Here is a 14,603-nt window from a genome sequence, read left to right as displayed (position 1 = left end):
AGTAGACAACTAGAATCTTTATCTGTGAAGTGCATACCAGACATTAACAAATGTTACAAGAAGAATAAGTTTGTGCTGTATAATAAGTACTGGCTTATGAGCATCTGAGCTTGCTATAATCAAGGTCGTTAGTGGAGTTGAAAGAAAGGTAGTGGTTGGATGGGGTGGATGATATTAGAGTGGGAGTTGCAAGGGCATAGCCAGCATGTTTTTAGTTGCACTTTTAGTAAAGTTTTGAATTGGGTGCATGATGGCATGGAGGTAATTGTGGGTGGGAGTGAGTTCCATAATTTGGCTATGGCGCAAAAGAATAGTGCTTCACCAGCAGAGTTATTGGCTTTAGTGATCTGCAAGTGATTTTTGCTGCTGGATCTTAGTGGTCTGGTGGTTTAAATTAACATTAAAATGAATAGTTTAAATTAACAAACACACAGTATTGATCAGTTATGGATACTATTTGCTAACAGAAGGGAATAAGAGAAAATGGAAGGTGTGTGTGTGTGTGTGTGTGTGTGTGTGTGTGTGTGTGTGTGTGTGTGTGTGTGTGTGTGTGTGTGTGGTGGGGGAGCTGCTTACAAGCCAAAGCAGAGTGCTCTCCAGGGGAAAATGAATATTGACTCAAACAGGTAGACACATACTCAAAGTTAACTGTAGCTGTTTGCAGACAGGTCAGACCCGGACTGCGCTTTTCTTACAAGAATGTTAAAGGTGGTACCGCAGTTGAATACTTAAGAGTGGTGTTAGGTTGGAGAGATACTGAGTCTTCATGGGGCCTGTAGCAGAGTATAAAATACACATGAAAACTCAGCTATACCATTCTTGTAAAATTTGACCCAAAAATATTGATAAAAGTAATAACTGATTACAAATACATAATGAACTCAAGCTGCTGCAGAGAAACTGACCTACTCCCAGCTGTGATATTGAGAAAAGATGAGTTTATTCTCATTTATCATCTGCACTTTTGAGTTAATATCTCTGTAATCTGTACAACTGTTTTTTATTCTCCTTTTTGATGTATGATAGAGTTGAATATCTGTGTTGAACTCCTGTTTGCATGGAAATCTTTTGTCTAGAGGTCTATCTGTTTTATTTGTGTCAGAAATTAAACATGACTGGTTTAATCTGGCTAGAAGCATTACAGCAACTGTTATTGTTGACTGGATAATTGGTCTGGTTTCTGTTTACTCTGCCTTTAATAGCCAGTGTTTTAAAACAGGTATACCTGTTGCTCAGGCTGCTACAGAGAGACTGACCTACTGCCAGCTGTGATATTGAAAAAAGATATGAGTTTATTTTCATTTATCATCTGAACCTTTGATTTAATATTTCTATAATCTGTACAACTGTTTTTTATTCTCCTTTTAGGTATATACACAACCTCAGCTAGCCTCCAAAGGTCTTCACCACTAAAACCAAGTAAATATCGTAGAGAACACCAGTATGAAGACCACCACGATAATGCAGCAAAAACAACTTCTTTATTTAGGTACAAACATAAGATGCGCTTTCCGCGTCTGGCACGCTTCTTCAGATCTATATATCATATAGATCTGAAGAAGCGCACAGTCATCGTGAAAGCTTCATCTTTGTTTGTACCTAAATAAAGAAGTTGTTTTTGCTGCATTATCGTGGTGGTCTTCATACTGTTATTCTCCTTTTAGTTATGTGATAGAGCAGAATATCTGTTAGTGTTGACCCCCAGTTTGCAGAGAAATCTTTTGTCTAGAGGCCTGTCTGTTTTATTTGTGGCAGAAATTAAACAAGACTGGTTTAATCTGGCTTGTAACATTCCTGCAACTGTTATTGTTGACTGGATAATTAGTCTTGTTTCTGCTTACTCTGCCTTTAAAAGCCAGTGTTTTAAATCAGATATACCTGTTGCTCAAGGTGCTGCAGAGAGATTGACTTACTGCCAGCTGTGATATTGGGCTGATTTCTATCCCTTTCAACTTTCTGGCTTAAAAATGCATGTGTTTGCACATTTTTCGTATTGTGCAGCACCACAGGGCTACGGTTAAACTATTCCAGGTGCCAGAAAATGTGCTCTTCAAATTTTCCCTTAGAAATAGCTGGTTTCACAGTAGTAGCACTAAAATCTGAACCCATGTGACTAGCACTTGCTCTAAAACCTGCTGGAAAGCACTAGGAAGGCTTAAACTGATACAAACACTCCACTCTCCTTGTCAATAAGGAGAAATTAATCGTAGGCACTAAACAGCCTACAATTGCAAAGTACCTTGCAAAGGTAAGAGAAAACAGCTCTTGTACTTTACAAAAAAAGCACCTAAACAGGCATGTCCAAGGGTCAGCTTCCGGTGATTTCTCCTGTCCACCTGGTGAATCTGGGCATACTGGAGCAATGCAGCAACTGCCTCATGTACACAGACAACCCTCTCTTCCTACCATCCAACACTACAACCTGCGAGAGATGCACTTACATAGCAAACTGGAAGCAAAGCTCTTTCCAGCCAAGATTGTGCTAGACAGTCAAGAGGAGAAGGTTTAACACCTGCACTACACATCAAGCAACACATAGCCCTTCAAAACCCACACCATCAACTCCCACACATAGCAACATTAAACCCACATATGCGGAGGCCCTTAACATTAACCTGCCCAAGCAACAAGGACCTCCGAACCTGAAACACAAACAAACACCAGTCACAACCAAAGTGACACATAGCTCACAACACCAGTGTGCCACCCAACAACAGCCCCTAAAGCAAGACAATGTACCCAACACTTTAGTCATAGGTGACTCTATAGTCAGGCACACTGATGTCCCACTCACCAGGCTGAACAAGGAGAAAATTACAGTCAACTGCCTGTTGAGTGCCAGGATCCGCCACATAACGCATTTATTCAAGTCACTCCACAACAAGTACAAATATGACTCTGTCATTGTCCATGTTGGAGTGAATGACTTGAGACATACCTCCCTGGACTACATGAAAAGAGACATGAAAGAGCTCTTGGATCATGTGGCCCAGGCAGGTATGACCCTAGCCATGAGTAGCATCCTGCCTTCGCCCAGAATGATACCACAGTATAAGGACAAATGATTGACTTCAATAATTGGCTAAGCTTCTGGTGTCATTCAAAGGGGATCCAGTATCTGTCTGCCTGGGAAGACATGATCGACAAACCACGATGCTTTGCCAGAGATGGTCTGCAACTGTCATCCCTGGGATTCAGGTTACTGTCTAAAGCTCTTGCTACCCCCTGTAGTGCCTTTTTTAGGCAAGGTTCAAAGGACAACACCACCGTAACAGATACAAGCATGCAAAATCTGAAGGTAATGCTACTCAATGGTGGAAGTCTGAACCTCAAAATGCTCTCTCTCTCGGGGCACTCCTAAAAATGGAGGACATCGATATCTGTGTAGTAACTGAGACCTGGTTCAAGGCTCTAGAGAGCACCCATGCAATACCAGGCTACAAGTCTTACCACACTTTTGGCCACCAAACCAAGACCGAAACACTAAAGGTGGAGGAGTGTCCATATTCACCAAGGATATTTACACCTCCAGGCTAGTTGCCCAACACAATGCATCTGAAATTCTCCAGGTGCAACTAACACTTGGCAAGACTGCAGTCCAAACTGTAGCTTGCTACAGATCCCCCACCATGCTCCAAAATTCTCACTACACCTTTCTAAACATACTGGAAAATATTAAGATACAACCAAACACCCTAATACTGGGTGATTTCAACTACCCTGCCATTAACTGGGAAAACTACTTGGGTACTAACACCTTTTCCCAACGGTTCTTGGAATTCATATATTCCAGTGCCCTGGATCAACTAAACCATTGTCCCACCAGGGGCTCCAGTATCCTAGACCTGGTCATTACCAACATGGGAGATAGATGCTCCTCACCAGTGGTCACCCCCTCATTGGTCAGGTCTGACCATAAGCAAATCACCATTGACATCCACATCTCACCCCCACCCCCCCAGTAAGGAAACATCCGTAAAAAACTTCTCCAAAGCCAACTTCATGCTACTCGAGTCAGAAGTGACAAACTTCATGACACCCATTCAGACGGGAGCTGAAAGTTCGACTACTGAATCCTACACTAAGGCACTCTACGAGCACATCCACTCATGCATGAATCATGCCATCCCAAATAGAGCCAAGACACACTCCTCCCAAAAAAGGAAGCAAATCTGGTGGTACACTGCCATAAACAAACTATACAACAGAAAGAAGAAACTGTTGCAGAAAAGAGGAAACTCTCAGGATGCAAAAAACTCCCTTACCAGCCTCAGTAAGAAGCTGAGATCCCTCATAAAATCCTCCAAAGCTAGTTAAGAAAATAAAATTGCCAAAGATTCCAAAGACAACCACAAGGCATTCTATAGTTATGTCAAGAATCTAAATGGCAATGCTCAGATCTGCTCTGAGCTACAACAGAATAGCTTTAAATATAGTGATCTCAAGGATATTGCCAATAACCTGGCAGATCGATTTAGTGACAAATTCACCCCCCTCTCACTCCCTAAAGGGCCCATCTCAATACCAAAAGATTGGCAAATTCTGGTAATCATGGCCACACAGGTAGAAAACATACTATCCAAAGTAAAGAATACATCATCCATGGGACCAGATGACATCCCGGGCTGTGTACTACATGAATTACAAAATTAACTTGCACCTCACCTAAGTGTCATGTTTAATCATAGCCTCACCTCAGGCTTCGTGCCCACTGAGTGGCACACAGCTACAGTTATCCCACTCCACAAGGGAAGATCCACCTTGGATCCGGGAACTACCATCCCATCAGTCTGATGAGCGTAATCTGCAAGGGCATGGAATGCATTATCATGGAACTTATAAACAAAGACATTGGCAACCTTCAAACACTAGAACCCTCCCAGTTTGGGTTTGTGAGCGGCTGATCTTGTCTCCTGAACCTGATTGACTTCTTCAAATCAGTCTCCAGAGCTGTGGGTAAGGTGGTCCACACTGCCTAGCTGGACCTTGCCAAGGCCTTCGACACCATCCCCCACTCTGGAATCATAGATAAACTTACTAAGCTGGACATAAATGCCTACATCACTCGATATGTTGCCAACTGGCTTACTGACAGAACCCTGACTGTAAAAGTAGCCAGCTCTAAATCCATCTCCAGACAAGTGGAGTACCTCAGGGTTCAGTCCCGGGACCACTCTTGTTTGGCATCTACTTCTCTGAAGTACTGGCCAACACTAAGGGACTCTGGCTAACAAAGTTCGCAGATGACTGCAAACTGGGAGCCATTATTGAATCCCCCAAATGATGTAGATACATAGGCACAGTAACCATAGAGCGAGGGGGAGGGAGTACCCCCCAACACTTTTTACAGCTGCAAGACCATAGAGTTTTTCTTTAAGGAGGGCCCAATGGAGGATTCATGTGTGCATTGCATGCTAATGTGACTTTAAAACAAAAGTGCGCGTATCACTTCATTGCTGCTGCTAAGCCCGCTCGGTAAGAAATGTTCCATTTTATAAAGCTGCAGGACTGCAGGTCCATTTATATAATGTGAAGCTGCCGGTCCATTTATGTAAGTAGCTGCTGGTCCATTCTTTAAGTAAGCAGGTTAATTGTTTATGTAAGTAAGTAGCTTCAGGTCCATTGTTTATGTAAGTAAGTAGCTTCAGGTCTGTTGTTTATGTAAGTAAGTAGCTGCAGGTCCATTGTTTATGTAAGTAAGTAGCTGCAGGTCCATTGTTTATGTAAGTAAGTAGCTGTAGGTCCATTGTTTATGTAAGTAAGTAGCTGCAGGTCCATTGTTTATGTAAGTAAGCAGATCCATTGTTTATGTAAGTAGTAAGCAGGTCTGTTTATGTAAGTAAGCAGGTCTGTTGTTTATGTAAGTAAGTAGTTGCAGGTCCGTTCTTTATGTAAGTAGCTGCAGGTCCGTTGTTTATGGTTGTGTGTGTGTGTGTGTGCGTGCATGCATGCATGCATTTTTGTGTGTGAGAGTAAGTGAGAGAGAGACACACCGCACCAAAAACAAACACCACAAACCATTCAAGTGCATTAATAATCAGTAGTGTGTGAAGGGTGAAGAGTCAGTCTTTGTATGTAATCAACAAATCTGTTTAAATATTTTATACAGTTAAATAATGAGCAATTTGGCTTTCCATAACCAAGTTGTGTGTGTGTGTGTGTGTGTGTGTGTGTGTGTGTGTGTGTAAGTAGATGTCAGGGACGAAATCATTTATTTTAACTTAAGTTTTAGTATTACTCTGCAACCAGAGTTTTTCTCCCAAAGGTCTCTGATATAAATGAATCTGAGATATCTGGTTAACAAATTAAGTAAGCAAGTTAATGATTATAAAAGTATATGAACTAAATCCATGAATGATAAATCTTTAGATATGAAAACCCAGAATATTATGAATATATTCACTAATATGGTATCAGGTATTTAATTATTACTTTGGAAGTGTGTAAATGCTTGCTTTGAACTCCTGGATGGTGGCATGCTGTTTATGGAGGACAACATTTATTCTAAGAAGATGGATGAATTATGAAGAATTCCTGTTGTATCAGGACAAAAGAAGACTCTTATTTTAGAGAAGCACAGGGTGATAGACAGAGGAAAGAAGAAGAGAGAAAGGGAGAGGTAATCTGAACTACACTACCATAACCAGAATTTCTCGCAGCTGATCATAATTCAAATATGAGAAATGTACTCATAAAGTCATTATTCACTGCAATGGAGTTTGTGATAGCAACTCATCCCTGATGTCACTTGATATAATTGAAATTCTTGTTAGTCTGGTTGACAGGAGCAGTGTGCGTTTATGGGTGTGTGTCTGCTTGTATGTGACAAGCTGGAGTATATTACCCTAGAAATAATTTCTCATGAACACAGCCAAACAGAAGAGAAATAACTCAGAAATGTATTTGATCAGGAGGGGAGTCTATCAAAGTGTGTATGCATATTATGTACACTATAGTTTGATCCTACTTAAATGACCATTCTTCTTGTCTGCCAGTAGCATGAGTGAGAGAAATTAGCTGGATACATTAATGTGACCAGATTTTCTTTAAACTTATTCCACTCCAGTTTCATACGTGTACTCCATCCAAAAATTGCTACTCTTCAGAAAGGGAAGTTGGGTGATTGTGGAAAAAAAGTGATCCCTACAGGTGGTTAGAATTACCCAGGTTCAAATCCTGAACCTCAGGGACAACAGCCTGTATTCTTCCCTACCCACACCACCACTTGTGATTCAGGGAGGTGAGTTTATAAGATTTTCACAGAACATTTGGCTCATACTTTTGGTCTGTTCCTCTTAAAATTTTTGTTTTCTGGAAAATCAGTGAGAACAGAATTCACTAAATAATGATAGCCCTTTAAGTTTCAATCTTCCTATCTTTTCTGGAAATGCATGGTAACACAAACACTATTTTAGCAACTTTCTAAGATTATACAAGTAATATTTAAAATGTGTCCCTAGTTTTGGTCCTTTGCCCTCCCCAAATAAATTTTGGCTTTTTTCCAGATTTCTTCTGCTGTGAAATTGATAGATTTAGTTGTGTCAACTGGATGGTGCAGTGGTAGTGTTCTTGCCATACAGCAAGAGGTTCTCTGGTGTGATTCTTGGCTGGGGTGCCTTGTGTGTGGGTTTCCTCTAAGTGCTCTGCTTTTCTCCCACATTACAAAGACATGCATCTGGAGCATTTCTCCATTTGCTTCTGCTGAAAATTGGCTTTGTTCCAAATTGGAATTTCCTCGTAAAATAAACAAATTTTAGAAGGAGCTGAGAGCTTCAGGGGAAGAAAAATTTGGTGCTACTTATTCCAACTCTGTCTGCATTGTTAGTAGCACAACAGGTAGTGGCCTTCCTCTTGATGCAGAAGGCATGAGAGTTTCTACTCTCACAGTATACAGATGGATTGTTGGTACTGTACTGTGTTGTACTTTAAAGGGAGTGGATGCTGCAGTCCTGTGAATGTCCTCCTTTGGAGGAGTTACCTAGTAACTATGAACATGTTTCAGTTTGCCATCCATTCCCTATTGCAATGTTACTTGCTTATCATTTTTAATGTAGCATAGGCAATTTATTCTTCAAGGGCAACAGCCATTTTATTTGTAGATGAAACATGAGATATAAAGTTGTTTCCTAGCAGCAACCTTTTCATTAGTTAGAGATCCCTTTAATGTGGAATTATTTAGATGACTTCTGCAGACATTTTGCATATTTACTTATATTGGTGGATTGTAATGCAAGAACTTTAAATGGCCTTTTATGGTTGACATTTTCTGAAATGGGTAGTTTTGTCATTATTGGTCCATACATTTTGTTTCATTGCTTACTAGAAGACTGTTCAAAACTACAAATGTAAAATGCATTTTAACAACTGGTGCTATATTATACAAGGAATACAATATAATACAATCAGGAAGGTGAATCAAAGAATGAATACATGTATGCATGGCCCTAAAAATGTGTTTGAAAAAAGCCCAGAGGAAAGTCTGAAAGGTTCAAAATCATGGGCAAATTTTAAGCTTTACTCTTGTTACCAAAGCAATGGATGAAGATAAAACAATTCATACCACATTACCTTGACCTGGCCAAGCCTTTTGACACAATCCCCTACTCTGATATAGTACAAAAGATGAATAGTGTAAGAAGCAAACACTTGCTGGATTGCCAACTTTGCTCACAGGATGCAAGAGATCAAAATAGGGGAAGAGACTAGTCATCAATGGAGTCCCCCAGGGTTCAGTGCTGAGACTTTGTTTGGAATATACATTTCAAACGTAAAAGGAAATACCAAAGGGCTTTGGCCAGCCAAGTTTGAGATGACTGCAAGCTAGGAGCAGTTACTGAATCCCTAAATGACTTCACCAAAATGCAGGAAGGTTTGCCCCAAATAATAACTGGTGTCAAAATCAAGACAATGACTTCTGAGAACTAACCCAATTATTTGGCGTTTGGGAATTTGTGGGTACGGTGACCTAACTTTTGACTAACATGTGCCCAGAGTCATAAGAAAGCCTTTCTATATTGCACAGCTTATAAACTAATTGATTGTGAATAGATCTAAAGATGTTGTCCCTCTCTACAAAGCTCTCATTAGGTCAATCATTTTGTATAATGCCCACTTTGGCATGTATCTGTCCAGCCCCATGCAACAACTGGAACACCTTCAGAGATCCTTTCTAAAAGGATACAAGTCCTAAACAAAAGGTCCTGCATGGACCACCTCAAAGATTACTATACTCAGTATCCCACAGAGTGCTTAGAGGTGACATGTCCTGCATACAAGGCATCCTCCGACCTAATACAAATGGACCTACTGAACATCAGCAAGTCAAATGGCATCAGGAATACTGAGTCCAGGTATCTAAATTGATGTTGTGGAGAGATGGATATATATCACAGAGGCTACCACTGTTCCAGATAGACTCTCCATAAAAGTAAAACAAAGCTCATCTATCCATATTCAAATGCAACTTGGATCTAAGGATGGGTAATCGAAAATGTACTCCAGGATTGCCCCTCATGCCACTAATGGACACAGACAGTTCTTAAATGCTGCATCCCTTACATGGGTTCCCTGAAATTATCTATGGTATGATTACAGTTATTCTCACTAGGGCTAATACACAATTATCAGCCATACTAATAAGACCAATCAGAAAAAGTTATTTCAAGCACCAAAAAGGAATTGGCTAAGCTTAAAATGTCATCCAAGTGAACCTATGCTGTGGTAGTAAATAGTTAAAAAAATTGCCCTTTTTAGATCACTAAGTGCCCCTCTCACCCCTCCCCAGTCTTCAACAGCTTCCGGTGCCTATGTGTAGATATTCTACAAAATGGCCTTACAGAAACAGATGCTTGGTGCCAAAGTCATGGGCTCAGGCTTAATGCCAAGAAATGTATAGGTATCCCCTTTGGGAAAAAACATGTACCCATGAATTACCACATAGGTGGCAGTACACTAAACACCGAAGGTTTGATGAGAGACTTAGGGACACAGGTGGACAGTGGTCTCACCTTCGATAACCACATCACCACAACAGTTAGGAAATCCTTCTGTGTGTCACACCTCATCACTAAGTGCTTTTCATCCAGAGAAAAGGAGGTCATTGTCCCACTGTACTCATCCCTCATTAGATCCATTATAGAGTACAATGCCCCATTTGGTATGTACCTCCAAGACATCTGCAACAGCTGGAAAGGCCACAGAAATACCTCACTAAAAGAATCACAGGCCTAAAGCAGATACCCTATGCTGACTGTCTAAAAAACTCCAGCTATTCTCTGTGGCATATCATCTACTCAGAGGCGATCTCTGCTTAACATACAAGGCCATGTCAAACCCTGAGCTGTTAGACATGCTCCAAAGAAATCCCAATCCCTCAGAGCCACATGCTCCAGGGATCTAAATCTTGTCATCACAATGAACAAAACATGCTGGGGGGATAGGTGTCTAACCCAGAGACTCTCCATACTCTGGAATAGACTCCCCATACATGTCAAGCAGAGCACCTCATTGACCCTCTTCAAAAGGAACCTTGCCGATTGGATGGGAGATAGGAAATTCACCCCAGGGATCATGTCAGTTGCCCTGCTAGACAGGGGTCCAGGGAAGTAAATATTGTGGGAAGAAATATCCAGGGAATTCTTATGGCTAGGCTTGTATAGGCCCTAGGGCAGAATCTCTCACTTAAACCTGGTAGCTAATCTGTCACTAACGATTATTGCCATTTTACCATATTAGCTTCAAGTCATTAATTTATATCTCCTGAACATGTAGTGACTCTTAAATGATCAAGAACAAAAAGAAAATCACATTTTTTTTGAAATCCATATATACCAAAGAATGTTTGGCTAACATGTTACTGACATCTTTGTTTTATAGCAAACTTGCATTCTCATATTCTATGTGAAAGCTTTCTAGTGGATTTACCCACATAGAAAGCTTCACACAAACAACAGGGACCGAGATAAACAATATGTTCAGTGTTGCAGTCATATTTATGACTACTAATGATTTCTTTGCATGCTTAAGAACAACACTATAGCCAACATTAATAAATCTACATGAACTACACTGCATGCAAGGCTAAGTACCAAAATAACCAGAAATGAAAGAAAGAAATGCTGCATTGCCCCTCTTCATAAAATCATTATTAAGAATCCATTTACAAACTGTGCATCACACAAGTCCTTGTTGCCTGTAACAGTTTTCCAATTATTAGTTGAAATAGTCCTAAGGTTAGTCATATCCAAACTGATTGGCAATGGAAAATCCCTGTTATTAGTAGGTTAATTAGAATCATGAATCTTAGGTGTGAAACTGCATATAAGGCTTGGAGTAAACCTGGACACTCAAGCTTTGGCCTCAAGAATAATATTATAAAATGTTTCTTAATATATCTCCTCTCTATAAACAATAGCCTAAGTGTAATTACTTGTATTATGTAATCAGTGTCATCACTAATTAATCTACTAAGTCTAACAATCTGTCCATAAATGATAATATATTTAAAAAAGTGGATGTTGACTAGTGCTGCATAAGTAATTATTTATAAATTTCTCTTTCCTGTGAATGTTACTATGAAAACAGCAATTAGATTTATTAATAGTAAGTTTTAAATCCAGAAAATTAACTGTCTCACCATTACTGCTAACAGAAAAGGAAGGAAAGCATTTACTGCTGTTAATTTACTCTAAAAACACCAGAAAGTCATTTAAATCACTGTTCAAAATTAAACCAAATCATTGGTGTAATAAATGTAGAAACATACATACTTAAAGAAACAATTTTTCATAATAAAATTATGTTCCCACCAGCTTAATATCAAATTGCAACAGCAGGTGCTATCCAGACAGCCATTCCTACCCCTTTTTGTTGGTGAACATTTTCATTGTTTAAAAGAATGTTGGCTAAAACAATTTCAAGTAACATAAACCATTGTTTATGAGATGATTACCAAGTTGGAAAAAAGCTGTAAGATACTTTCTAATATATTCAACGCCAACATCTTGTATAATCGATATATATAATGTTTGAGCATTGACTGCAACTAAAAAATGTCTCAGAAACTAAAACCTTATAATTCTTTAACAGATCCAAACAGACCCAAGGGTATATTAGTGTTTTGAATAACTGGGTTCAATAAATAACCTAAATAAATAGAAATAGACTCAGTTTTACCAAAGTCAGCAGCAACAATTGGACAAAAGAGTGGATCACATTTATCTTTGTTAATCTTAGGAATGCAGAAGATCTACCCCAATTTAGAATGTTCAACTTTAAAAAAATCCAAATAATTTGAAATTAGTATAACCCAGATGAACCAAATCTAAAAGACAATAATCAGTCTTCTTATAACAACTAGATACAAACTTTCTGAGACATTTTTATAACAATGTGTGCCATAAAGTAACTCGGAAATCTTGTAATTATAATGTTCAACATCCATTATTATGACACCGATACCTTTGCCAGCATCTGTAACATGGACGAAACTATGGTTAAGTAACTTATATAATGCCTCCCATTTTAAACTACTTAGAAAAAATGTGAAAAAAAGATTTCTAATTTCACTCTCACAAACATCACTGAAAATTTTAAATGTACTAAGCAAAACTGGATTTAAAGTAATTATTTTTCTAAATAAAAAACTGTCGTATGAATTAAAGTGAGAAACATCTTTCAAAATGTATTGTAAATTTAACTTTCTTATGAACAGTTTTAAACTAACACATCAACTAAATTTGCACAAACAGAAGGAATGAAAGAGAAACCTTTGTTTAAAACTTCTAAATGATTGTCTAATAGACAAGACCTTCTTGCACTGAAAACAGGAAAAGTAGTAAGCAATTCCATTGTCCTCTTTGTAAAAAGGAAGAGTTCTTTTCCACTGGATTAGTGATAATCGTAGTTTATTTTGTAGTAGTATAGTGAGCTTCAGCGTATAATAGCAATATGTATAAATGTCACAACAGCACACTCAAACTGATAATATAGCAGCATAGTATGTCAAATAGCTGTAGGTATGAGGGTATCTGAAGAAGTCTTGAACAGAAACATAAATGAGTGCTCTATTTTCAAACATGTATTTTATATTGCGTCTCGTTCGGTAATTTATCTCTGGTAGCTGTACCTACCCCGTCAAGCTTGATTTCCAGGCCGTGTACCAGCCAAACAATACTTACTATTTCAGGTGCCTAAATAGTCTGTTCTCTGTCTGCAAAATCTCCAAATTTCACTGATAAAGCACGTAGCATTTTCTTCAGAAAAGCACATAGTTTTCCCTTGAGAGTTGTTATTCCTGCATGCCTCATGCTTAGCCTGAAGGTTATCTAAAACTTTTCTGTTACTGAAACTGCATGTATAAAATGAAGACACAGGCCTCACTTTATATTTCCAGGTATATTCTACTACATTTATTCTGCCTTTTGTCTAGCAACTTCTTTCAAGTAAAGAGCCTTAGTCTTGCACTTCTTCTCATCTTCTGTTCTTTTACTTATTTTTCACTTTCGTGTTTGAACTGACCATTGATGTTGGAAATGGTAATTGTTTGTTGCAATTTCAGTCTGTTGATATAGGTGAAAAAGTGGTTTGTTAGAGTTTCGGAATTATTAGAACTGAAGTTGTTCATGTGATGATATTCAGAAATGCTAGCTATTTTAGCGGACCCGCATGGAAGCAATGTAAAGTCTGTCTCATTAGAGATAGATGAAACTGTGTTCTTTCCTAACGCTAACAGCAACTTGGCTTTGCTGATTATTAAAATTAAAAGTTATTCCATTTTTCACCAATTTAAACTTATCGCCACCTGGAATAGGAGAAGCAACATTGTTTTTGTAAGTGGTATCATGGACTGATTTAGTATACTTCTTGTTGGTAACCATGGCAACATGTCTGTGAACCTTGAAGGAAATCCCTTCATGCAAAGACTGACAATTGACAAAAGATGAATGATTCTGAATACTTTCATCCAAAAGCATAATTTGTGTGTTCAGCTCTGTAATTTCACTGTTATTGTGTTTAATCAATAACTTAAGTAATACCAAACCAGTATTGTTGAAAAGAGAAATCAAATCACTGTAAATTTTATCCTGCATAGCAATACTGTTCAGAAACCTGTACATGCATAAACCCAATAAAATTTGTTTGAGATATAAACAGTGTTGTAAGTGAAATTATCTAGTTCAGGATATTTAACTTTAAGCAGCTTATATTCAAGTTTTAAAATGTTGAATTTGCTGGATAAGGGTGAATACTCACACCCTGAGACTTGGTTAAAAGTTAGAATAAAGAAAGTCATATTGTATCATACCATATTAATGCAACACAGCCTTAAAATGTAACGTATATATTGTATAAACTGAGCTGCATTGATGAAACGTAGAAGTTTAAAACGGAGAATGTATTTTTTCATTTTTTGTAGTTTGAAAATTTTATGAGTGCAAAGCAATATATGTAGCTTGCTAATTATTATACCATGACCCCCCATTAATATTCTAAAATGTGCACGCTGTTTGGCCAGCGTACACGTTGTAAATCGACTTATACTAATGGAAAAAGGTCCGGTCACCCGGACTTTTTCCATTAGTATAAGTCTTTTTTAAAACACT

The 14,603-nt window shown here is 38.5% G+C and overlaps 1 protein-coding gene across 1 annotated transcript in view; it reads left to right on the top strand.

Annotated features, from left to right (window-relative positions):
- PTPRT (protein tyrosine phosphatase receptor type T) overlaps positions 1–14,603 on the top strand; it is a 3,212,182-nt gene that overhangs the window by 1,505,063 nt on the left and 1,692,516 nt on the right. The window contains exon 6 of the mRNA XM_044089009.1: positions 1,369–1,595. Coding sequence (XP_043944944.1) covers positions 1,369–1,595 — 227 coding nt within the window. The remainder of the gene's footprint in view (positions 1–1,368; positions 1,596–14,603) is intronic.

This window comes from Protopterus annectens, chromosome 12.part0, assembly GCF_019279795.1.
Source record: "Protopterus annectens isolate FY-2018-M chromosome 12.part0, PAN1.0, whole genome shotgun sequence".
Classification (NCBI taxonomy): domain Eukaryota; kingdom Metazoa; phylum Chordata; order Ceratodontiformes; family Protopteridae; genus Protopterus; species Protopterus annectens.
The sequence above is the reverse complement of the archived record's forward strand: the minus strand, read 5'-3'. Positions and strand labels throughout refer to the sequence as shown.